General features: G+C 38.5%; 1 protein-coding gene across 1 annotated transcript in view; it reads right to left on the bottom strand.

The window, feature by feature from the left end:
* Window positions 1-26,794, bottom strand: part of col13a1 (collagen, type XIII, alpha 1) — a 109,417-nt gene that overhangs the window by 10,850 nt on the left and 71,773 nt on the right. Inside the window, 22 exon segments of the mRNA XM_054600179.1 lie at window positions 626-661; window positions 1,808-1,861; window positions 1,955-2,008; window positions 6,353-6,439; window positions 6,576-6,602; window positions 7,430-7,480; window positions 7,599-7,640; window positions 9,493-9,627; window positions 10,080-10,124; window positions 12,772-12,825; window positions 12,917-12,940; window positions 13,037-13,093; window positions 13,191-13,226; window positions 13,393-13,419; window positions 13,553-13,639; window positions 20,628-20,654; window positions 22,371-22,415; window positions 22,919-22,945; window positions 23,170-23,187; window positions 23,294-23,335; window positions 24,817-24,854; window positions 24,857-24,908. Of these exon segments, the coding sequence (XP_054456154.1) occupies window positions 626-661; window positions 1,808-1,861; window positions 1,955-2,008; window positions 6,353-6,439; window positions 6,576-6,602; window positions 7,430-7,480; window positions 7,599-7,640; window positions 9,493-9,627; window positions 10,080-10,124; window positions 12,772-12,825; window positions 12,917-12,940; window positions 13,037-13,093; window positions 13,191-13,226; window positions 13,393-13,419; window positions 13,553-13,639; window positions 20,628-20,654; window positions 22,371-22,415; window positions 22,919-22,945; window positions 23,170-23,187; window positions 23,294-23,335; window positions 24,817-24,854; window positions 24,857-24,908 (1,065 nt within the window).

The raw sequence follows: 26,794 nt of genomic DNA, 5'->3' as shown, positions 1-26,794 counted from the left end.
TCTCAAGTTTCAACTGAATATGTAACATAATTTAACATAAAAGACAATAAAACTGTTCGCTGTATCCAAGGTCACTTAACAAAATTAATGAATTTTTCTGGGAATTCTTCTTTGATTAAAGAAAATCATGTTTGGACTATTGTCAATTTTATTCATGTCATATAATCTGTGAAAGTTTATTCTGACCCTCAAAACAAAGCCACTGCAAAACGAATACATTAGCCTAAGGAAGGCAACTTGACGTGAATTATTCAGGATCATTAAATGAAAATCAAAGCAAACAATCTGACTCATCTGGCTTTCTTTTAATGCTTGATATCAAAGAGAAAATCCAGGTTTTTGATATTCAGTTCTCTAATTCTCTTCTCCAGCCTGAGAGCGTCTTTGAAGTTGTCACACTTCGGCTCAGGTGACCTATTATGGCCCAACAAGGCAGTTGCAATAATAATGGCAGTTGTAAAATTATGTTTTGGAAGCAAATGCCAGCCTGGCCTGTTATAATATGACTCGTGAAGATTTTAATTCAGTTGCTGAATGTAATAAGCATAAGCATAGAAGTGACCTGGTTAAATTAAATCTAAGATTGTCAATCAGACAGAATATTGTACTTGGTTCTGCAGCTTACCCGGTTCCCTTTGAGTCCTTGTGGTCCAACTAAACCCTGCAAAAGAAATGAGAAAAAACATACTCTTTGCTGTGCATGTTTGTCTCACTTTGGCAAATATACATATTAACAACATTTTAGAAAAGGTGCACATTCACTACATTTGCGCATATATGGATATATACCTTGGGATTGTCTTGATAATCTTACTCAGGTAAGATTATTGTAACTCATAGTAAAATTGTTGTAACTCATCATGAAATAGTTGTTACTCTGAGTAACCCACAGTGAGATTGTTGTAACTCATATTATCTCATAGTAACTCATAGTAATATTGTTTTAACTTATGGTAACTCATAGCAAAATTGCTGTAACTCATAGTGGGATTGTTGCAACGCATATGGAGATTGTTGTAACTCATAGTAACTCTAGTGAGACTGTTGTAACCCCTTGTACGATTGTTTTAACTCATAGTAACTCATATTGAGATTTTTGTAACACATAATAATATTGTTGTTCCACATTGTAACACATAATAATATTGTTGTTCCACATTGTAACACATAGTAATATTGGTGTAACTCATAGTGACTCATAGCAAGATTATTTTAATTCATAGTAAGATTATGGTAACTCATAGTAACTCATAGTGAGATTGTTGTTATTCATATTAACTCAAAGAAATCACATTAGGATTGTTGTAACTCATAGTAACTCATAGTAAGAGTTTTGTAACTCATAGTAACTTATAGTCAAATTGTTGTAACTCATTGTAACTCAGTAAGATTGTTGTAACACACAATACGATTGTTGTAATTCATAGTCACACATAGTAAGATTGTTGTAAGTCATAGTGATATTTTAAAACTCATAGTAACTCAAAGTGAGATTGTTATAACTCATATTGAGATTATTGTAACTCATAGTATCTCATGATTTGAGGAATTTATCCTGAAAACAGGAGAAGTTTGCCTTATGGGCTTTATGCCAGAAAGGGTATATTTTAACCGAAACCAAGAATTTATTCGAAACCTAAATAAGTAGTATTATTGGGAGGATATTTCTGTCAGAAAGCCCTGATGGCAACTTGCTAAAAACGCAGTGATTGTAAAATTGTTCCTATTGTTACAAGCATACTGCTTTCAGTGAGCTAAAAGATGCTGACTGTTGTGATGGATATTTAAAATTGAATTAGAGACTTACAGGGATGCCTTGAGGCCCAATTGGTCCTGGCAATCCTGCATCTCCCTTTTCACCCTGTAGAGAGAAAAGAGAACATTTAAAACGTATATTTTCCTGAAACTATATTTATTGTAATTAAAAGCAGGAAAAACACGCAAAGGCACTCACTCTCTCCCCCTTTGGTCCTGCTGGCCCTGACACACCTGATGGTCCTATTAGACCCTTTAAAACAGAATAGGGAAAATAAATACATGTCAGCAAATACAAATAAAATTGTACTTAAGGAAATATCACTAAATGCCTCAAATCAGTAAATCAACAAGCTTTCTGGTGGAAATGAATATATTTCACAAAAGGTAATCTCATGGATCATTAAGATATATTTTGTAGTATTCTGGAGAGAAAGAATAAGGTTAGGACATCATTTTCTGTCCTGAAACGTGTAACATTAACACACCAAGCTTGTTGACCTACTGTCCAAACTGTTAAGAAAGAGGGAAAATGAATAAAATGTCAACAGCTGCAGTTATCTGTCTGAGTAGCTTTCAGGATTGGAGAGGAAAACCTTGCATCTCAGGCATATCCAGAATGTGCAGTGCTGTATGGAGTACAGTGATCCAGATGTACTGTATGACATGTCAACATGCAGCATGGGCATATCTGCATGCTGCTTTTCGATAGTAATTAGCAATGGCAACTTTGCAGCCCACTGCTGATACAGGAGCATGAGGCAGGGAACCATTGAGGTGGGATTGAGGACTGAGGATTTACACTATTGTGGCGTTCGATCTGACCAGATGGAAATTCAAACAGCGCTAGGCAACATTCCCCTTTAGTGGTGGGAGATAAGGGACATCATTTTAGGACATAAGACTATTAGCCTCAAGTACTGTAACAAAACAAACTCAGAGTGGCTACGGTTGTTCATGAATTGTTTGGACCATTATGAAGATATTATTATACATTTTTCATTGTCACAAAATACTTATGTTGTTATCTAGGGGTAACCAAGTGAAACAATTTCAAATGTATGGTGCTCAAACTGTAAACACTCAAATAAATATTCTATATTATATTTAGCTATTATTACAGAAAGTAACGCACTGTTACTCTAATATCTGACAAAATCAATTCATATGTAATCCACTTAATTTAGAACCAGTAAGTATAAAGAGCATCAAACTCTGCATAGGTAGGAGTTTTGAGTGGATGATTGGTTTAAAAAACACTAGACTTTCACCCAGGAGGCAACTGTTCGTCTCTTGTGTAAAGCTAGGGGTCAACGTTGTTTTTTTATATAAGTTATTTTGAACGAAATGTTGACTTATATTTCACGTAACTTCCGTATTTAGGTTAAGCCATTTATGTAGTTACTCAGTTGGATGATTTTCAAATGACTGTTTGCATTTAATGAGCGGAAAATGACACGTGTCGCTGGACACTCGTGGGACAACACAGGAGAAATGAGAACTGTTGTATGAGGATACATTGGCCGGTTTTCAATCAAGGTTTGGTCAGAATTTGCATTTTTTTTTAATTAAGTCTATTAATCATAGGGTGTATAGCCTGACCAATATTGAGCTTTTGAGACCAGTATTGATCTTTATATTTAAAAACCCTTTTTTCCCCTCATAATTACAAACGCTTTGATGAATGGTATAGATCTGGTGTGGAATATATTGGCAAATCTTACAGTTAAAGAAGAATCTTCTCAGTGATCTGTGTTGGATAACATATTTACTGTTTCTAAATGACCACAAACATTTCTTTGACCTTTCTCTACTGATATGTACTGGTAAATATTAGACAATATAACAGCTGATGCCAGTATATCAGCTGTAAACTATTGGTTTTTAATGTCTAATACCGTGTTTCAATCATGGGCTATTGGATGCTCTTCTTTCTCTAAGTCTTTGGTATAAGATTTAGAGAAAGAATTTAGCTTAGCCAACTTAAATGATTGCTGAACGGGGTGTCAATATAAACCATGGGGGCATAAGGATGATACGAAGAGTTGCCTGGTTTGCCATGAAAGCAGATTTGTCATGCCAGTGCATCCTCAGGACCCAACCTTGAACAGTGCTGTCCTCGCAGAGCTACTTTAGGAAAGAATAGAGACATGACAAGCATGGGAAGCAGGAAAGCAAGCAGATATGACAAGCAGACATGGCAGACATCAAGCAAGCTGTAGCAGGGGGCGGAGGAAGAGGAAGAGGAAGAGGAGGAGAAGGGTTGGGGGGGACAGGACTTGTGCCACTCACCACTGGACCGGGTCTGCCGTCTAACCCATGAGCCCCCTGTATAGCGTTGTACACAGTTAGAGAGCAGAGATGATGGGGGAGATGGTAGGTGGGGGAAGGGTTGGGGTGGGGGGGGGGGGGGGGGTGGGGGGGGGGGTGAGTAAAGCTGTGACTCAAGTGACTTCAAAAACACATTCAGATGATGACAAATAAAGGGTGAGGAAGAGGTGGTGGAAGTGAAGTGAGTCAGAGTAATTGTGAGTAATGTATTTACTGGTCATGGTGGATCATTTTATAAAGTCTGCAGCCCTGTTGTGGCTCACAGCAATGCTCTGCACTCTGACCGGCATCACATTCAATATGTTAGTCTGTGTCTCTATAATTTGTGACCTCTCTACCCTGTGGGTCAATTCTCAATACTGCTCCAAAACATGTAGTTTTATTTTCTTTAAAATATTTAGTAAACAGCTGGTCACTGTGGTTTTAGCAAATATTACTTAAAACAAGAAGGAGCAGTGCATTTATTTGGGACTATTTTCAGTGGTTAATCTACATTTAGCGCTCTATTGAGTATTTGGGCCAGCAGGATGGTGTATGTGGGCTTGAGTCACCATAAACTAGTGTCTGACTCTTACCAATAAACAATGGCATTGGTAATTTCTTCAAGCACTTAAAAGGACCTGTTATTTGACCAAAATGTCTTATTCTAAACGTAAATGTAAACAATCTTGTGTTTTCCGGAACTCTCATTTACATCTCATGGTCTTCATCAGTTTAGAATCTAAGTCAACTACATGCACTGATGATGACAGTGAGATATGTTTGTAAAAGTCAGAAAAAGAATTGGTGAATGTGTTTGTTATTTTGGTTCATGGATAAATAAAGAAGGTTGCTGCAAATACAGAATTACTTAAAGTAATTGAAAACCAATTCATAAAACAGCAGATCTTTTCAGGGCCAACCCAAAAATCATGAACACACTGGTAATGAATAAAATGGTAATGAAAGCAGAATCACGCAGTCAGTATGTTAAAGCTAAAATTGACCCTTTGCTGTGTCCCGCCCCTTAAATGCACACTGGACAATCAAAGTGCAAGCTCTGACCAGGGTCCAGCTCTGCTCCATAGGCTCTATTCAAATGTTTCACATGTTCTGAATGTTCAGACTGGTTTAGTGGATTTGGAGCTAGCATTGGTGAAATGATTCTATAATAGTGAATAAAAAGGAACAGTGTTGTCCCCCTAATTTCATTGTCCTCTGTCTCCATCACCAGGTGATGTGGTGGTTCACTGTTACACTGTGATCTGCAGGCTTTAGTCCTATCTTTTTAACCTATATACCTGTATATAATACACAAACATATTGTAAACCCTTTTGTCTGCTTCTCCCTGAAATCTTTTTCTTTTTCATAAATTAGATATTTCTTCAGTGAGTGCAGTTAGTGACAGTGTGGGCTCCATGGTAAGTTTGTGGTGTTTTATTCATGTTATTAATGATGCATCAATGTGTATGCATGTTAGCTGTTAACGTATTTAGTTAAAGATATAGTTAAGTTAACTGTTATGGGTTTTTTTGTACGTGTTGCTTAACCGTTGAATGTGTTTCTCAATTTGTTAGTTTTATTCATTTGCAGTATTTATTTTTCTAAATGCTGGGTATGTGCTTCAGTCTATTTAATGAGTTGTGCTGATACTGTTTCCACCAATGTTCAGCAGGTTAGGGTATACTTCTGTCCAATAATTACATTTTACTATGTTATTTTAACAATAAAATGAGGCATTCAATATCAATAGTTTCACATAAAAAGTGGAAGGACGATGATGTAATATATATTCTTATCAAGGTCAAGGAAGATAAGGTTTTTAACTGAAATCGACTGTATAGATAAATAATTTTTTAATGTTAGTGTGAACCAAGAACAAAGAATAGAGACCCAAAGTGATAGACACCATACAATAGTAGAGCATAAAATAAAGGATAAAACAGCCCAATCTTAATTTGAATATAATTTTGAATAAAGATGTACAATTTAAGCAGTAAAATATTTAGATTTAGAGTGTTATATAAATGATTCAATTCCTTTGAAACAATCCGACCTTCAATGCAACATTTAAACAGGATTATGTTGACAGAAGCAACATCCGAGACACGAAACATTAGTCAGTAACAGATGCCTAAACTAGCATTCAAACAATATGGATTCTTAAGGTTGGTAATCCCTAATATAATAGAAACGGATATAGGACACTTGACAGGATCTGACACTTAAAGATAAAAGGCAAGAAGTTATAAGAATTATGAAGTACAGGAAGAACAGTGTACTTACAGGCAGTCCAAGATGGCCTCTGTCGCCCTTGTCGCCCTTCTGACCTGACGCTCCCTTTTCTCCTCTAATGCCTATGCCTGGTTCTCCCTGAGAGAAAGAGTAAAATGGAATCCCATCCTTACACTTCCATGCATTAAATAGCTTTGATGTATGTATTCAACATTTAAATGGAAGCCTATTTAATAAAATAAGGAGCTCTTATTTTATAGGAACAATATCTCACCTTAGGCCCTGAAAATCCTTGAGATCCCTGGATGGAACAAAACAGTGGGATTACTGACACAATCTATGTAATTAACCAGTCCTTACCACTGGTTCTGCATGTTTAATCAAACTCTGCTAGTAGGGCTTAAGATAATAAACAAATCTATATCCATTTATTTTCATTTTTAATTGATTTCATTAAACTCAATTTATTTCGCCCTGTCACACAGATTGAGTTACTATGAAGTGTTGAAAAAGATTTTTAAACATTTTTGTTAAAAGGTACAAATATAACTGACTGAAAGAATTTCCAATTTCCTTATATGCAGATGATATTAGAGTATACTTGCTTATGACGCCTGCTCATTATTTAAGATTGAATAAATGATTAAGGTATTGAGATTTTTTTTGTAGGTTATTAAATAAAAAAGTTGATTGCTGCAGGGTTTGTTGAAAAGAGAAATTAGGTAAAATCAACGAACACTGCCAAAGAGAAGATGTCAGGTGCCGTAAAGTATTGTTTAGCTCATTGTAAATACTCTCAAGAACTAAAAATAAGAGTGATTAAAAGAAAAAACAAAGAAAAAATATATATTTTGTTGCGATAGGATTAACCTTTTTCGAACTGTATGGGGAAGTTGCACTTGATTGTCAACCCTTTCACTCTCCGATTGCAAATGTTAAGGTTACAATTTCTTCATTCTTATTGGCTCATTACGTTATGAGAAGTCATGTACTTTTCAGTATATATCTGTCAAACTTAAACCTGAGGCCTCATTAGCCGAATGAACTGGAAACACTTGGCAAGTGTGTGGGGCCTTTAAGCAGGGACTAGTGTTAAGATTCAGTGGTTGAATGGCATATTTGACTCACTGCTGGGCCAACTGGTCCTGGAGGTCCTGGGGGCCCTGGAGGACCATAGATCTAAATACAGATACACACAAACACAAGCAAAAGGTTTTAATGCAGAAAATATTTCTCACATAACATGCTGTGCTCTAATTTACTAGAAATTGCACAAATCAGAACTGCTAACCCTTACCATTTCTGACCTTCCTCCTTCTCCAGGTTCACCTTTATGACCCTGTGACAACAGGTGGCAAAGACACAGAGGGTTACATTCACTAGTCAGAAAAACTATTAATTGAATGAAAGATTAGTCAACACAGCACTTTTTCACACAGCATTTGGGGTGAATACAAAATATATTCTACTGTTCCCCCCAGGTCAGACACTGCATCCAGAAAGATGCGTCCTTAGGGGCACCATTGCGTACCATCGCGCCAGGTAATCCAATAGGGCCAGGGGCCCCTGTAGCCCCCTTTTCACCCGTAGGGCCATCTAAACCCTACAGAACAAGAAAGGGGAAGATGGATATCACGATAAAGGCAGAACGTTTCAATTCAGGGACTGATGAGTCCATCTTCATTTTAGAATCAAAGCATTAAAGACAAATGAGAATGTTTTGTTTTCATTCAATTTTGGTATCCATTATCAAAACTTGATACCAACCAGCACCCAGGCCAGTATACATAAATTGGGGTTAATTTTTATTTGAAATTATCTTTTTTATATATATTTTGCTTTCACGCTAAATTAGCTTTGGGGGAAATAAATCCCAATCCAATTTCTTTATGCTGTTAAAGCCATCCATGTTAATAAAATTACGTAATTTCACCTGCAACATATGGTTTATAAAAATGATTTAATGCTTTTGACAAATGTTCAATGCTCGGTTTTTCATACTTTGAACTGTATTCAAGACAAATAATGTATTGTTCCATCATGCCCTTGCATGGAGCCTATTTTGTGTTTTACTTTTTTGGGTAACTTACGTCTCGTTGTTAGAAACCTGTTAAATTAGGGGCTAATTTGGTCTGGTTCTTTGGGTTGGGGTGGATTAGCAAAGCCCGTTACTTCACGACCAATGACGGCCCAAATGTCTCTCAAAACGTTCCGAGGTAAATTATTTATTTGTATTAGAACATGATGATTTGAATTAACTCAATACTGTACCTGGATACAAATTTGAGGTTTGCGTTACTCAACATTAGTTTCGTTACATCCAACTGTATTAAATGTAATGTGTTTTATTTTATTTATTTTTTGTGTGTGGGATCTTTACTTGCAATGGAGTATATTTTATATTGTTGCGTTGGTACTGTGACTTAAATAAAGCAGAAGGTTAATTCTTCCATCACAGACCATCCTTCTGCAGGATAATTCACACTTTCCCACAAAGTAATAGTACAATTTTCATACAGTCGGCAAACGTTACTTAAGCACTGCACAATCCAAGTACATGGTGTGACTGTATAGGAAGGGTCCTTGAAGACATTTCTTAAATTAAAAAATTATACATCGAGCTGTTTAATCAGGGGCATTTGATCAGTTTTATAAATGCACATGGTGCAATTATATACACAGGGACTTCTTATTTAGGAGTGACATAATTCATTCTCTAATTTCAATAGGGCCTTTGCGCCTCTTGGTGCTCAGGTCCACACTTTTATAGCAACTTTATGACAATACTTTTGGAATACGCAATGCTGCCCATCCTATATCAAAAACAAGAAAACAAAAGCGCAAAATAAATGTCTCCCTTAATAAGAAACATAGCAAACTGTCAAGCGAACAGATATACAAAATACAGAAAAAAGGTTTAACTGTACAAAGTAACAACGGGCTACAAATAGCAAAGCTTTTTATATGGGGGCACATTTGGGATCCATACCACAGTGAATTAAAAGTTAAACACAGTGTCATTCCTGGGGTCCCCTACAAGCATTTGAGTCTCTAATTAAATAATGAGAGGGCAGCTGGAAAAACCAAGGCCTTCCCTCTGGATAATGACAGATGTGGGACTGGGGCTTTGATCAGGAAACCCCAGGCAGTGATGTGATGTGGTGTGCTGTTTGGTTAACACAGTAACTCACAGGTGATCCAGATGGACCCATGTCTCCCTTGTCTCCTTTGGGTCCCGAGAAGCCCATGACACCACCCTCCCCTCTGGGACCTTCAGGACCGGCTGGGCCTGCGGGACCGGGCTCTCCAGGCTTCCCTCTGGGCCCCTGAAAACACAAGAGATCAAGGTCAACTCACTTCATTTTACCTGATAGAAGCTATGTTAAGATTCAAGGATTCCAGGATAATTTATTGTCATTAAGTTACACAGGGATGCACAACAAACGCAGATGTAACCCATTTGCAACACAAGAGAAACAAGGCAAAAAACAAAACCAAACAGAAACGGAAGTGTAGTCCCCTTGTGCATTCTTTTAAAGTTGCATCAGGAGGAACGCAAACAGCAGCAATAAAAACAATTCTCCGTCGGTTAACCTGGCTGACATCTTTACATTAACATAACTTAACCTTAACATTTGACATCAGTAAAACAGTGAAATCTAAAATGGGAGCTTTAATCATCATTTGTCATCCCAATCAGTTTACTTCTATCCCAGTGCAGATCTATATAATAATTCAACCGCCTTGCTAATATTATGAGGTACTGATAATGTATTACCTTCTCTCCGTCCAGTCCTGGAGGTCCTGGCAGACCAACTTCACCCTGAGGACACACCAAGGCTGTATTACCATCTAGTAATACCCACAAACAGGATTTAAAAACTCTGAAAAGTCAGCATGGCAACACCTATTTTATCATTCATCGCAATTATCGCGAGGTAAACTGTAGAAATACAGTGTTGATGTTACAAAGTAATCCAGTTGTTGCCATGTTGGTTTGGGTTTCCATGTATTTGATTGGCCAACCCGGCGCCTTGCTGGATGACGCTGTTTGCGTTTCTGTAAAAGTTGAGCAAGGTTCATCTTCTTTGCCAGATGACCCTGCATTTTTTCTGGAGCCCTGTGCATTGGCACTAGTGTAGTAAAGTAATTACAAAGGGCCCCAGGGCACACTATTATAGTGGGGCCAATTACTTACCGATGCTAATAGTCACATTACTATTATTATTGCCTGTACTATTACGCTTATTGACTTGCTTGTACCCTGGAGTCTTTGTGCTTTCTCGCTTCGCAGGCTTCTATAAATCGTGGCTGTACCTGGACCGTGGTCGTGCATCCTGCTACGGCCCTGCTGACACCGACTGCTACCACCATTATTATTATTACTAGTCACATTACTATTACTATTACCTGTACCATTAAGCATTTTAGCTTTGCTTCCACCCTGAAGCCCTTTTGCTTTCTCGCTCTGCAGGTTTCCATGAATCGTTGTGGTACCTGGACCGTAGTCGTGCCTCCTGCTGTGAGCCGACTGACACCCACTGCTACTTCCATTATTATTATTAATCACATTACTATCCCTATTTCATAATTACTATTCTATTCTACTGTAATAATTGCTGCTGTTATTATAAGTAGTCTTATTCTATGAATCATTTATGTCATATACATTGAATGTGTTGTATCTCTGTTATGCTGCTCATTCTGTACACATGACATCTATTGCATTCTGTCCATCCTGGAGAAGGATCCCTCCTCTGTCGTTCTCCCAGAGGTTTCTTCCTTTTTTCTCCCTGTTAAAGGGGTTTTTAGGGGAGTTTTTCCTGTTCCGATGTGAGGGAAGGACAGAGGATGTCGCATGTGTACAGATTGTAAAGCCCTCTGAGGCTAATTTGTAATTTGTGATTCTGGGCTATACAAAATAAACTGAATTGAATTGAATTGCTCTTACTGTGAAAGGTGTGACTGCTCCCTAGGCTTGAAGATGTGCTCAGCTTGTGCCTAAACTAGCTAACTATATTGTATTGTCTCGTCAGATGACCAAATAGAGACTTGACATTGGACAACATTAACATATATATTACCCAGCATTCATCATATCTGTGTATATATATATATATATATATATATATATAAAAAAAAAAAAAAAAAAAAAAATCATTTAATTTACTTTTTTTTAAAATAGTTTTATTATAGTATTTAGAGTTTGAAAGACTTCAAATGTGAATAACCAATGAAAACCATGACAGAGATGGGTTTACCCTTTTCTTTTCTAAATGGCACTATGCAATGTGAGATGTGATGTTGCATCAGTGCATACAGGCATATTTTTAAGTTAAAATCTTGTGCATCACCTCACACATGCATACTGGTCTCATTCAGCATTTGTAGCTGTACCCATGAAAAATATTGCACCATAATTCAGATATTTTAACCACTGTATTTATGAACGAGGAAATATAAAGATGTGGATGGGTCCCGCAAGCAGTGATCTTTCATTCAGGAGACGGTTGGGTACTTCAGTAACATCACTTTAATAGTTATTTCAACCCAAACTACTGTCTTTTTCTAAACCTTGTTAAGTTATTTTGTTGCCTTAACCTAAGTAAGTTGTTTCCTGTGAAGACAGAAGTTTGTTTTGAAAAGACTGTAGACATGTAATTAGCAGATATTAACATGTGTTGCTGACTTGTATGTAAAAGCAAAAAGAAATTAGGAGAAGCTCGTTGTAGGATATCATACAACGTCTTACTGACATACTTTCAATGAAGATAGATATGCTTCGACCCAGGGCATATTTTTATGCTATTTACACTCTATTTTCTATATTGAGGTATGTAACTAAAGCTGTTTTCATAAACTGTTCGTAGCTACTGTATCTACAAAAAGGGATGCACTATAATTCGTATAACCCACGTATACCATTTGTACAGTATGTACTACAAGTAATCAAGAGCCAGGACGGGTGATTGAGTATAAAGAGCAACAAAGTCCACCCAAATCCAAAAGTCAATATCTCAATACTGTGCCTGAATGCATCCTGTCTAGATACACACAAAGCACTGCTCTGCTTATACTCTGCTCATGCTACAACTCCTGTGTAGACACGGTGTTAAGAAATTATATATAATACGTAGTGTTGAGGCCTAGTTTTAACACCTGTATAATTTCAGTTTTTTATACTCATATAGTGCATAATCCCAAAAACATTTGCATTTACAACAAAAAAAAATGACTTGAAACATGGGGCCAGTTAACCCCGTATTGGGAAGATCGGACAATATTTGCACCTGTGCCCCTTAACAGGTCACTCTGGCTTTGGGACAAACACAACATTATCACACAAAAAGGTAAAAATAACACTGTATTTATTTCCTGACTGTAGGAATTGTGGCTAATCTTATATGCAGTGTGTAATTAAAATGTGTCAGAACATAACGTGTCAATTGTCATTCTAAAATGGTTCCTACCTTGGTACCAGGGAGTCCAGGCACCCCTGAAGGTCCAGGTAATCCAGGGGGGCCCTAGGAGGAGAAGATATGACATCATTAAATAGATTGTTTTATTACTGTCATGCGCTTGCACATGTTGTAATAAACCCTAGAAAGAACTTACCATCATGGGTATGTTGCGAATATCCTGTGGAGGAATATTAAATGTTACAGTATTCTTTATTTTTTTACTCTTTACTTTTTATACATGTAGGAAAATTGCTACTAAATATGAGTTAAATACATTTTCATTGTTGTGGATTTCAGCCTTTCCTGGTTCCCCAGTTGGGCCTGGATGACCCTGTAAGGTAAAAACGTCATCATGAACATTATAATCATAAATTAGACATTTTGTTTTCTATGTGTCAATATTTGCAACAAGTTATCATGAGTCTTACTCTTGGTCCAGCTGGACCTTCAGGGCCTGCTTCCCCCTAGAGGTTAAATGAAGGTATAACATTTGATTACTTCCTGTAAGTCGCTTTGGATAAAAGCGTCTGCTAAATGACTGTAATGTAATGTACTGTAATTCTCCAAAAACACTCTTTGCTTGTGTGATTATTTGTAAAGTAGTCTTTCCATAATGCTGTTTTATCTTACCTTGTCTCCCTTATCACCTGTGTCACCCTGTAAGAGAAATATACGGTGACTTATACTTCTATACGCCTTAGCTTTTGTTTAAGCGTTTCTTCATAAAGATTGATGGAGGCATTGCTGTACATGCAGGTATCTATCCTTGAATACAACTATTTCCCTTTACCTTGATTCCCATTAGGCCTGGCATTCCTGGTGAACCTGGTTCTCCTTTAATTCTCTGGGCTGCAATGCTCGGTTCTCCCCGCTCACCCTGGCATACATAGAGAACAAAGTCTTAGTTGAACGAAGTATGACATATTACTATTAACCAGACAAGAACAATAATTAATAGAGATTAACTGAAAAACATAGATTTTTGATGTCATATATAGTGCATGGACACTAAAAGTAGGATCCACCGATAGAACTGGAAGTAAAAGGATATTACTACGCTAGTACGTGCTTATGAGTTAAGATTATTTGAGCATTTCTGTACATTCCCACATTTCACAACATAACCAAGACAATCCATTCTTCTTTGATTCACACTGAAGCAAAGAATGCATGTGTAAGTGTTCTTAGAAACAACTAACAAATGGTATGATATGGTTTATACAGTGCAACAATAAAGAGTTAGCTTGCCCCATTCTGAAGCAGTCATTTAGGGTGGCTAATTATACCATCCAAAGAGTCTAAAGCACTCCAACAAACGGCGAGTCAAGCACAGCTGACGAGACAATCAGGTAAAACAAAGCACATTGAGTCGTATTTGGAGCTTTGGCCAGTCACAAACACAAAACACTGATGTGATTATATACAAACGTCCAGGAACTAAAGGTAGAAGGGTGACTGACAGAAGGACAACCAAACAGTAAGGGTGCTCATGCCATTCCAGGCCTACCCTGTAGCCCCTCTTGCCTGGGATGCCAGGGTTACCGGGGAGGCCAGCCTGGCCCTTTGCAGTGGAAGAAAGACAGTTATGTCCCACTGATCTGATTGGGTATGTTATTACTGCCACACACTGCTCATTAATGACTTTACCTTAAACCCAGGAGCACCCGGGAAACCTGGCTTTCCCTACCATGGCCAAGATGGAATAAAGGTCAAAGATGGTGGAAAAAGGAAGAAAAGGAAAACAGCTGATAGGTGTTTTGGTTTTTTTCAGGATATTGAAAAAGTAATGCAGACACATCTAAGAAGCAATTATGCATGCAATTAAATGTCTAGAGTACTGAATTGGCTAACTGGACACAAGAGAAGGGGCCCATGGTTTCAAGGAGGCCCTGGACCTGAGCCTCTGTAAGAGGTGACGATTAATATTTATTGTAGGGAAGTCAATGAAATTACTACAAAGACATGCAAAACAACCATAATGAGATGCAAACTGACTACAAAGAGAAATAAAAAGCCTGCAAAGAGCATCTCTGAATTGTGTCTCTGACAGTTTGGGAGTACTGGTTCACTGCAGAATATAACTGCAACAAACAAACTACTGCAAACTGACTATAAAACATGCTTCTCTCAGTCTAGGTGTGTTCTCCTCTGCACAAGGAATGGGAGCAAGGGGCCTCATTTCTCATGATCGGACCATGTAAAGTATGCAGTGAAATGAACAACTGTGACTCACAGCCCGATAAAGCCTCTGCAATTGGTTATTAAAAATACACATTTGAGCCTTTTAGTTTTTCTGTGCTATGCTTCTCTTTTCAGATGAATGGGTGGATGGTTTAAAGATGAAGAACAGCCACAGCGGTGACAACACAAGCACAGACATGGCTGCATGGTAGAGGGAGTTTCTGCAAGCCTGTTTGCCCCAGTGGAGTCTGTTGGCTGTCATGTGTGTCTGATGATGCTTAAATGTATTTTCTCATTGTTGTAGACAGAGGATAACTAAGTTTCGATTGAAAGTGTTTTCTCAGAGGGCTGTGATTCACTCTGTATAGCAACATGTCAATATGAGACAGATGATGCAGGAACCATTTGAACAAGCTCCATCAAATTATCACTAAAATACTTATACAAGAAAGACAAAATACAGAATATTTAGCTTTCTTCTATGATATTTCATTGTTAACCTTCATCTTTGTCTCATTAGCATTCCTAGTTGCCAGGAAATTCAAATTATGTGTTACTGTATCACCATCTATCAAATGTTTAAGTTCTGACTGAATCCCTAAGTGTGTGCAGGTTTACAGCAACTAGCAGAGTAACACATTCAAGGTTGTGGTGCTTCCATGACAATCGCTATAGCAGTTAGTTTGGTTATATATAAAAGAACAAGATGTCAGAAGAATGTGAGAGCTTTTGTCTGTGTCAAAGCTGTGATTCATTTAAAGAAATCTCTGCTATGGATTATTCACATTATCATACAGCTTTGACCCATGATCGCTGTGCAGAAAATGACAGTTCATGTCATCAGAGTGCATCCATAGATACGAATACATAATTATAAAATGCAAAGTAAACAAGTATATATCAACAAGAACATTTCCATTAACAAACTATAAACAGGATCAGGAAACCGCACATTTACAGTACATGTATTTATTAGTGCGTATAATTACAGCATACCTGTATTGGTATGACTACTCATAATACTGCTATGGCAGCAGCTACTAGGGCTACTAGTGCTACTATAGCAAACTCTAACACTGCTACTTCTTGCATCTTAAGCAACTTTTCTTACAGCACCATTGAAACAATACGACAAGCACTCATCCTATGAAATGTTCACTACTGTATCCTAGGTACTGAAGCTCTTTTCCAGTTCTAATCACACGTCATCAGAGTATTGATGATGTATTTTATGATTACGATGGAGACTAAAGGGACCACATCAGGACAGAGTGTCTGTTGGCGTACATGAGTTTGCGGCCAGATAAAAGCCTTGCTGGATCTCCATTATCCCCGCTACCCTCAGAAAGACCTGAGTGGTGATGGCACTAAATGCGCAGAGGGATTCATTAGAGACGTTCCTAAACCACCCACAGCCCCAAACAGGAAACAGCATCTCTCTTTGATCCATGACTGCTCCAATCAGCTTGTAGCATTCCTCTGGTCCTGGAAAGTTTGCCCTTCATTCTATTTTAACATCTCTCTTTCCGTGATATACAGTGGGTGTAGGCCCAGATGGATCCTGTCACACTGGTATGCCATGTCTTGATTTATTAATTTGCTAATCTCTTTTTTGAAGGCATGCAGCCACAGGCTTTCCACTTCAGAGGAAAAGTACGGAGGGATGAGTTTGAACCAATCACTCCCCCTCACACATACAGGAACTGTAATCATCTTCCAATGATGCTGCAGGATCGCTTGTTTTCATTCTGTTTGTACTGAAGCCAAGTCATCCGGTCACACTCAGTTTCAGAGGAAGGACATGGAGACGCAGCTACTCATTGCCAGAGTTTTGGTAATGACTTACAAGGACAAGTTCTATGTGTACACTAAACAGTGAACTGGTATGCTTGGTAACAGATGGACAGGATTAGATTTAGTTGAATGTATCAGTGTCATTATACAAAGCTCTTATAACATTTAGAGCACTTAAAAGTTATACATCAGTCAGCCAGTGTCACTACTGCCAAAAATTATAGAAATTAGGTATTTAGCCGAAAATATTTATTTAAAAAAATATCAATACCACATGGTTGCTAGAAGCACTTTTGCCTAACCGTTAAAGGTCAATCAAAGATATTTTGATCAGATGTCCTACAAGTAAACGAGAACATATGTGTCAATGAACAGTTTTATTCTCTCAACTGAGTACTGCTACTTGCGTTTACTTACTCTGCCTGTTTGTGACCTGCCTTCCGGCCTTTGCCTTTTTGGATTTGGTTTGTGTGTTTGTACAGCCTTTCGCTCCAAACTGTAAGAGTTCATCGATTGTTCACTAAAGTGACATTATTCATTCTGCTATGCGCTAGTGACCGCATTCAGGTCCTATTTCCTCTTGCTGTCTATTGAATGTGACATTTAATTTCCCCTCACATTCAAAAGGTTACATCCTCTTACCATGAATGTGCCAAGTATTATACATATTATAGAATATGAAGCTGATAAAAAGGCTTAAGAGTACTAGTAGTAGAACATTCATGGGGTGAACCAAAGAGAAATGGTTCAAAGAATCTTCCTCTGGGGACCATGGATAGATGGACAAAATACTAGTTTCAGGTATCTTGCTCTAGACCAAAGTGTACGGACGAATCTAAACAAACCTCATCGCCATTGTGTTCTGATTAGTTCAGGAGATTAAGATTTCTCAAAAAGGCTAGGCTTTTCTAAAAAAAATGTAAAATGTAGTGATAGAGAGACATAACAAGAAACGCTGCATATGGATATATGGCCACTGTAAAGAGTTATAGGACACAGTGGGTGATTGGAGAACTTAACTGCTGTCTTCCCCTCTGCTCATTATATTTCTTCCAGCTGGGCAGAAAAACCTTTTCATTTAGTCAAAGAAGTGTGACTGTTGGCCCACACTCTCCTTTGTTATGAAATCCACACTCTCTCTGTCGTTGTATGTTGCTGTTCCCAGAGGTAAAGTAAAATCTAAGCTGCTTTCAAAGATGGATCTTATTAGATCAGTCTACAGAAAAGGCATAGAGTAATTCACCAGAGTGACAGATGGGACAAGGTCTTGGGGTGGTAGTTGGGTCTGCTTCCTTCATGGCTAGACATGGGCCTGTTGCCTGCTGGGAGCTTTGGAACTGAAGAGGTTGAGTCTACCAAAGTCATTATGTGTGGTCAGCGCCATGCAGATATTAAGGGCTCTTGTGTATACCACAAAACCTCTACCTGCCCATTTTATTTAACTCTGGCACAAGGCATCAGCAGCCAGCTCTCTTGGATTACATATAGAACAGACTTCCCCTGGTTTTGAAAGCCTCAACTCCTTATTTGACCATACCCTTTGAAGGATCGGCCTGCAAAAGCAATTTTACTTTTTTATTAAACAATAAAAGCCTTTCCAGATCCCTGCTTCCTATGGATACCAACGAATATGCTCTTTCTTTGAAGTTTTCTGCTTTTACTCCCCCCCCCCCCTTGCCATTTGTCAGGCTTAATGGAGAAAACACATTCATGACTGCCCCTGCTACTGCCATGCTACTGTAGCCAAAGAGGAGCTGCTGTAGGTCAGCTGGGACTGGGACTCCTCTGTGTAGTCCGCATAAAGGTGGACAGATATATTATATCCATGAATGAGAGGGCCCAATGGAAGCATTTAGACCATTGAGGCACTTCCAGGCAACCTCCTGGTCTGCAAAGTAAAGCCAATGCGGAAGTACCTTTAAATCTGCATTATTTCTCATCAGGGGACGACTGGTTCCAAAATATGTCTGATTGTATAGTATAGTCTATGAGAAAATGACCCTACTGTTTATTACCTCAGTAACAATTTAGTTTATGGTCTCACTCACTAGTTTCAAGTGTTCTTCAATACAGCATGATGTTCATTTAGTAAATTATGGTCCATTTAGAGTCAAATATACCATTAAGCAGGGTATGCTTTAGGGCGGGGCTACTCTGACAGGTCGCTTTTCGTCCACAAACCAGTGGGTAACACTGGTTGTGTATTGAACTTTGGAGTGCCCAGAGACGTTTTATAAGAAGTAGATGTAGTCACTGTGATGTCACCCATTGGCTTGTGACTCATGAACACCGAAATGTCTAGATTAAATAAATTCCTACCAATTTAAAATAGACACAAAAAGGAAAGATTAAACATCACAAAAAAAAGATCCTTCGTACATGTGCACAATATGCATCCTTGCCAGGTAAAGCCTCTCAGATAGTGCAGCTGAACATGACGGCTTTCAGGTTACTTTTGAAGTGCCTTTCCACTTTTTAAACAAGTTTTAATCCAGGCTCCAGAGATCCAGCCACGTCTGGGATCTTGCCATGCATAAATATATCTTGACACACCACACACAAACTCCATGCCTGGCTTTCACTCTACCTTCTCTCCCCTCACTCCTGGGTAACCCCTCTTTCCTTCATCTCCCTACAGAGTGGATGGAAACATCAGCTCAGAGAACAGACACGCCCTTTCAACCAGGGTAAAATCAAAAGACAAGCAAAGGCTCAGGGGAAAAAGGGAGTATTCCTTCTTGACATGGACCTGACAGGAGGAGACCTAAATCTTCACAGATGACATCAGGGGCCTTCTATCATGTTGGTCCCAGGACAGAAGCGGTAAGTAGTTGCCTTGTAAAGAAATTAAACAGTAGCCAGTGGAGAGGTGATTTTTCACCCAAACGAGTAAGGCAAGTAAGGCTACTCAATGTTAACCGACTTTGAGAGAGTGAGATCCAGATCATTACTCTATGATCAAGTGTCAGTTAAAGGCTTGTCATATAGGAACAAATCTGTCCATCCACAAACATTTGCCAATGGTAGGGATAGGGTTAACGTAAGCCTATGCCTAACTACAGGGTTGTGATAACATTTTCTCTGCTGAATGAAGTGTGTCTTTCGATTAAACTATGAATCAAAACTTCCAAACTTAGATCATGATTAAGTCAGGAAGAAGATTCTGTGTGAACAGACTGCGTACAAAGGGCATTTGGATCTTCCATTATTTCCAAATAATTGACATACAGAAGAAGCAATGCAAGGTTAGCTACTCTCTTTATGTGAGTCTAAAACACATGATAAAACTAAAACACAACTGGGCCATAGCTACTGCTGACCTCAGTTAACATTTTATTAGGATTAATTTTTGATAAAGAAATGTGGATTTGATCTTTGAAAGCACAGTTAATTTTCTATAGCTAATAGTTACCCATTCAGACTTCTTAAATGCCCCCAAAGTATGAAAAAACTATTCTAACTCAAGGTCACTAACTTGCTTTTTTACATATTGGATTGGAAAATCTGGAAGAATGTATTCTTCCAAAGCTGAAATCTGACTTTTCCTTTGCTCCAGAGAGTTGACGTCTTGGAAAAACCGCGTTTTATGCATCTGTATGTATCAATGTAAGCAAACTCCATCTACTAATTAAGACCAGCAGATGCATTTGAAGGCTCCAGTAAAAAAAACACAGAAAGTTGATCGTTAGAGAGGATTCCTTTGTCGGTACAAGCACAGGTTTTTTTTGGTGTCTGATCAAGAGAGCTTGGAGGAAGTGATTGGACATACTGTATCTAAATATTGGCTATTGCCCTGAACAGAATGTAGCAAGTGGACTGTAACCTTTATTGGCAGCTGTTATTAATATTTTGTGACACTTAAGAAAAATTGAAAGGTAAAAAAATCTTACCTTAATTCCTTGGTCTCCCTTAAACCCCTGTGAAGCAAAGCAGAGGCAAATATGGTAAATGATACAACTTCCAACAATGAATCCACTAGATGGAGCAGGAGATCCTCTATGAGCATCATATGGCGCAGTGAGGACTGTGACCAAAGCCTCACAGAATGGATGTGCAAACTGAAGCAGCATTTGCATTTGTTGTGCAATCTCTGAAACAAAAAGCCAGATAATTGTGCCTGCCTAGGCCTCTCCTCTGGACTCTTAGTGACCCTCAACTCAGTCGCCTGACGTGCTCATGAAGCTCATGGCAGAAAACAGAATGTGGGTTTTAGGCTGCATTCATGGGAAAACAAAGTGCGACGGAAGAATGGTTGAAGTTTATAAGGCAATAATTTGCACAGAAGCTCACAGCAACACAGTTCTTCCAGTGGCCCTGGCCTCAAAACGAAAGGCAGAATCCCTTTTATAGAGAGTCATGTTATAGATAAATACTGTGGGTTTGTAGGGACAGCAGCAGCCAAACTGTTGGATGATACCCAGATGACTGAGATATTTGGCTTTAGCTCTGAGTTTAGTGGAAGGGGAAAAGTAAAAATCATGAATTATTGAACATATGCCTTATTGATTACATCTTCACAGTTTATAAATTACTTCTTGAAACTCAACAATGTTTCAAAACATCAACATCATGTTGGAACGTGTTATTTAGCATTACAGAAAAATCACAAGTGGAATCTTTAAAGCTCTATTAATAGTTCTCTGAATTAACAATTAATTAAAGAGGACAAAACCAGAGGATCATCAGAAACTATGCAATTAAACATTTGTGGAAATGTGTCCATTTAGTCACATAGCCTAAAGTTCCCCACACGCAGTGTGTTGAAGAATGGGATTTAAACGTTGGTTTCGCCCTAAGCAGACATTAGATCTTTCCGAGGAGACAGTACACACCTGTCAGATCACAACAAACAATAAAAATAACATTTAGTTTTTTTCCCCTTGACTTTGCATTAGGAATGGTATGTGACTATCAGGAGAAACATACAATTGTTGCAATCAGATTTTATAGGTATTCATCAGCTCCAGCTCCCATCATTAGTGATGGATGCCACCACTAACCGGGTGTGCATGCTGACTTTCGACCCATTTTTCAGTTCAATGCTATGTGATGCAGACTTAGAATTATTATTATTTGTTAACCTCAAAACATTCAATTAATATGTTCTCCATCTCCGTCATTTTACCTTGCTGATCGTTATAAAAACCTTAGTCAAACTTGACAGAAACAGACTAAAAGTCATCAAAATAGACTTGTTACTCTTTCCACTGTTCAAACAATCACCAGCAGAGACCATAAAAAGAAGAAACCACCTTTCATTTTCACTGTTCACTACTAACCAAACAGACCTGTGCCGTCCGTGACATGGAACGTGACACACCAGGCAATAAACTGAAAGGCTACTTGTCTACTAGCTAATGGAAAGGTATTCATAGGTTATTTTTAGAGGGTTCACCAGCGCTGAATAAATGCACATAGGTGCTACTTTTTGTAGGAAAAGGGTATTACAGTATAATTGTTTTAGAAAAGGATCACTTCACAGCCAATATGTAGAAGAGGAATGATAACAATGACCCATAAACCATTCCAGTATACTTATGGCATGTGAATGTTGTATGAAGGTAGATTTAAAGAAATCTGAGCATCTGCTTGGACGGTTAAATGTGAAAAAGTTATAAAAACAGGTGAAATACCTTTGAGCCTTCAGGACCTAGTGGGCCAACATCACCACGATCACCCTGTGCAGGGACAGAAGGACAAATATCATAACTTCACATCGATACAAAGAAAGTTGACTAACAGCCATCAGATGCGTGAACACAACGCAAGCAAAGGGTGACAGACAAATCTCTTCCTGAGGTGCTCTAAAAGTCCTTCTATGATCCTCTCGGTCATACGTCTTGTTTTCTATAATTACCAGCTTACTTTAAAACTAAAGAACTAGATGTTTCATCTGCCAAATTAAAGCAACCATAAATAAAACACAACTTCCTTCTGCCACTGCATTAATCCCTGCAGGTATTTGAAAACACATGATACACGGAGGGCCATCATAACTGAGAGAATATAAGAGTATTTTATGAGACAGTATTTTTTATCACAGAATCTGTGATAAAAAATATATCAATTATCCAATGGACAATGTGCACAAATTGTGTTTAGATAGATCGTGTACTGCATCCAACCACATCCTGGATTCTACTGATTATTTTTCAAAAGTGAAACACAGAAGACAGCTCACCTTTTGTCCTGGCACACCTGGCTCCCCCTATAGAGATAAAACAGTGTGTGCATATAAGGTACATATCCAGTGTAACAAAGTGTACAGAAAATCAGTTGGTTGAGGTTTGGTTTGGTTTGTTTTGAATGGATGCTTTCTGTATTTGTTTCTGTGTAATTGCTCTGAAGTCATCACGAGAGGTCACATTGATGCTAATCAGGTTGTCTAGAATTGTAATTTTGCTGTTTGGATAAGAAGAGGAAAATGTTTACCTTCAGTCCCGGTAAAAGCTGCAGAATAATGTAGAAATCACCAGAAGGTCAATGTCACACAGCAACTTTTCACTAGAAAATTCTGGAAAAATAAAGGTTGAGGACTCTATGAACCAAAGCTTACCCTTGGGTCTTTTCCTGGTTTGCCTGGTTCACCAGGCTTACCCTGCATGAAAAGAGCACAAACTCTTTACACATAATATACAACACTATCTACCATACCAGTTCCATGATGGCATTTGAATTTGCAACTATGCCTCTCCAACACAGTTTCAAGGCTGTTCATTTAACAGTCACAAAATGCAAACTATTGTTTTGTTTACAGGGACAAGAATTGTATTTTCTGGTGTCGCTCAGAAAAGCCTTTATTTTGGAGGAAACATTACGTTACAAAACAGGTTAGGTTTAGACAACAACAACAAAACTTTGGGACACATAGTGTTTTACAGCATTTGTGATCCACCACAAATAAAGGATCCTAATTGACTATCCATTGGCTTTGATAGACATAAAGAAATAACTGACAATCCGTGTCAATGTACCCCAAACCAATAGATTGCCTTTGTGACTATACCCAGACTTGCTATATTACTGGGCTGTCACGTAAGCATTCATGTACTGTGTAAAACAGATGAGTTGTTTTTTTCTGATAACACCATGTCATTTGACGCTACACTACGGAGTCACATGACTCTTACTACGTGACAAGCGTATTTATTTTAAGCCAAACCATGATGTTTTTTCAAAGCCGAGTTTTGTTGCTGCCACCGTCTCACAGAGTTTACATTGCACAAACCTTCAGTGTTAAGATATTAAGCAAAAGGCTGCACCTGGTGTCATTGTAGTTTTCTTCTTGCCAAGAGGCACAAATGATGGGTAGGGATGAGATCACGTTGAACTGTTTAATACTATTTAAATTCAATGACTTTGATCGATAGATTTTTGTTGACCTAACGCATCTGTGAGTTTGCTAAGCAACTAAGCAACATGTGAGATGTTTTCCAGTCATGGTTACAATTTGGGTTTTGATGTGAACATTATTTAATAGATGGAAACTGGTAATTACGGCTACTCCCATACAACACAAATGCATTCAAGGGGATGAAGCAAAGTCCACAACATGATGAATGAATTATTAATGAGAGGCCTAAAATGAGGGATGTGTGCTTTATTGTCTGACTTACTTATCCCTGAAATAATACACTAACCCATGCATATCAATTTCTTATGTTTTTCAACTGACACTCTCTTGTTTTACTAATGCCAGTTGGAACCACAACCATTATGGGTTGTTGTTGTTGTAGGCCCTCTTTATGCAGAGTGTAAAACAGCACTTCAAAAGAGTAGTTCCTGCCAAAATAAAAAAGCATCTTTTGTGGTTCCAATATAATCTTCTCAAAAAACATCGATGCAATTCATGTATTTATTCTAAAGTCTTCAGTAGGAACGTGTGGGCTTGGTGCTGAGAGCCACTTACAGGGTGAGGAAGTCATAAAGTATTGAAAGACGGACACACACATTGAATGGGCTGATTAAGATCAGTTTATGCTGCTTTTGACTCTCTGTCCAGCAACTTGTGTAAGTTGGTTATTTAACTGTTATAAAGGGAGAATTAGAATTTCTGGTGGAACTCAGTCTGGGACTCACCATTGGACCACTGGCTCCATTCAGGCCTGGGGTCCCTGGGAGTCCGGGGGTCCTGGGGGTCCTGGGGGTCCCTGTGCTCCAGGCTCACCCTGCTGAGAGACCTTGAGTTACAATCTGCCAAGCTGGAGCATGCCTCACCACACTGGCAATGCTACACAACAATTTGACACAGCACCACAAACAACTACAGCAGGGGGTTGCAGAGAGGAAGGTTAGCCGGGGAGCAAGGCAAGCGGTTATACTGTAATGCTTGAGCATGAAGATTCATTCTTGACCTTTGGAACGCGTATGTTGGATCGAATATTCCAGATTCATAGATCATTATTTTCCAGGGCTTGTACGATATCCAATTGACCTCAGCGAATTGAGCTGAGTCAGGTGTAGAGACATAATCAAGGGGCCTTGTGACAGGGTCTGAGCAAGTACCCCAGGCAAGAAGGCCACGAGAGCCAACATCAGGTGTCTATGAATATGAGACCGAAACTGGTCATGGCAGGAGCTAGTAGTGATGTGAGCTTAGTGCAGAATATTATTTTACTGACTCCTTGATGATGACTTTCACACCGTCCTCGTGGATGTTGGCCCTTACCCAGGGCCCCATCATGAAGAAGAACGCTTGGTCAGTGGCCCTACTCTTAAAACCATGACCCAAAGGGTCATAGTTCTGTTGAGTCTAGCGTCACTTCTGGATGTGGCAGGGACAGCCTGTCAGATTCCACTTGTTACTGGAAAGTGTCTTTATCAAAATAAACTTCTGTCTTACAGGAAGTTAAGTTTAGGCAACAAAACCCCTTAGTTAGATTCAGGAAAAGAGCTTGGTTGACTTGACTGACCAACGACTCAGGTCATTACTGAGTGACAAAACGGGTCATGTGACAAACATCTCCTTTAAGTTTTGGGACACTAATAACGGTCTTCTGGGCCAAATCTTGTGTTTGTTACTTAAACTTCAATGTTCATAGAAAACTTGCAGTTTACACTCATTACATGCATATAATCTCTTCCAATAATAAACTTCCAATATAGGTTTACTTAGTTTAACATTTACATATGCAACAAAATTACTTGGTCAGGCTAGAAAAAGATTGGGGTTTGGGTCAAAATAAATCAATTTATGATGTAAACTAAGAACATTTGTTACATAACTACATAACTTAAAAGGATTTAAGTAGATACGTAACAAAACTAATGCAAACATAGACTTGCAGCAATGGTCTCCTGGATGAAGGACCTGTATTTGTTTGAGCCACTAAACCTTTCTCACCCGCCATTCGGCAAACTTTTCACTCTTTCTACTATGTCAGTTGCTCTGAGCGTCTAATAATTACTTGGTAGCGGAACGCCCAGTGCATCTCAAAGTGAAACTAAACAGTGCTTCAGTGCTTCAAAATGATCACAGTAGCAACTGAGAAGAGGTCAAAGTCATTGACCGGGAGTCAGTTGACAGCGGCAGAAAGATCAAGGAGGATATCCACATATCAGGCCGGAGACCCTATTTGAAGAGTGACAGGGGTTACGATTTGAAATGTCAAGTTACCAAAGGGTGGTACTTAGGTCAGGTGATGACACCTCGAGCAAATTCCTTTATCTTTAATAATCTTAGCCTAAAATTCAAATTAGAAGATCTTAATATTTTTAATGATTGAATGTCATCTTGACATTGATCCTTCTTAAAGCTTCTTTGAAACACACTGCTATTCTGAATGTGTTTATTCTGAAGAAAGCCAGAACCCTGGATATTGGCTCAAACCAAAGCCAAGACTAAACCAAATCAAATAAAGAAAATTTACAATGAGCACAGGATATGAAGAGAATAAATACACCTCAGCGCCTGAAATAAATCTATCTGGCTGCTACAAGTCCTGAATCTGCTCCTCCTTTGTTTCATGCTAAATTATTTCCACTGCTCACTGGAACTCATAAAATGCGTTTGTTACAGTTAAATATTTATAAAGAAGACACCTCAACATGGAAATAT

This window comes from Anoplopoma fimbria, chromosome 6 (genome assembly GCF_027596085.1).
Source record: "Anoplopoma fimbria isolate UVic2021 breed Golden Eagle Sablefish chromosome 6, Afim_UVic_2022, whole genome shotgun sequence".
Classification (NCBI taxonomy): Eukaryota; Metazoa; Chordata; class Actinopteri; order Perciformes; family Anoplopomatidae; genus Anoplopoma; species Anoplopoma fimbria.
Note: the sequence above shows the minus strand (reverse complement) of the source record. Positions and strands in the feature narration are given on the sequence as shown.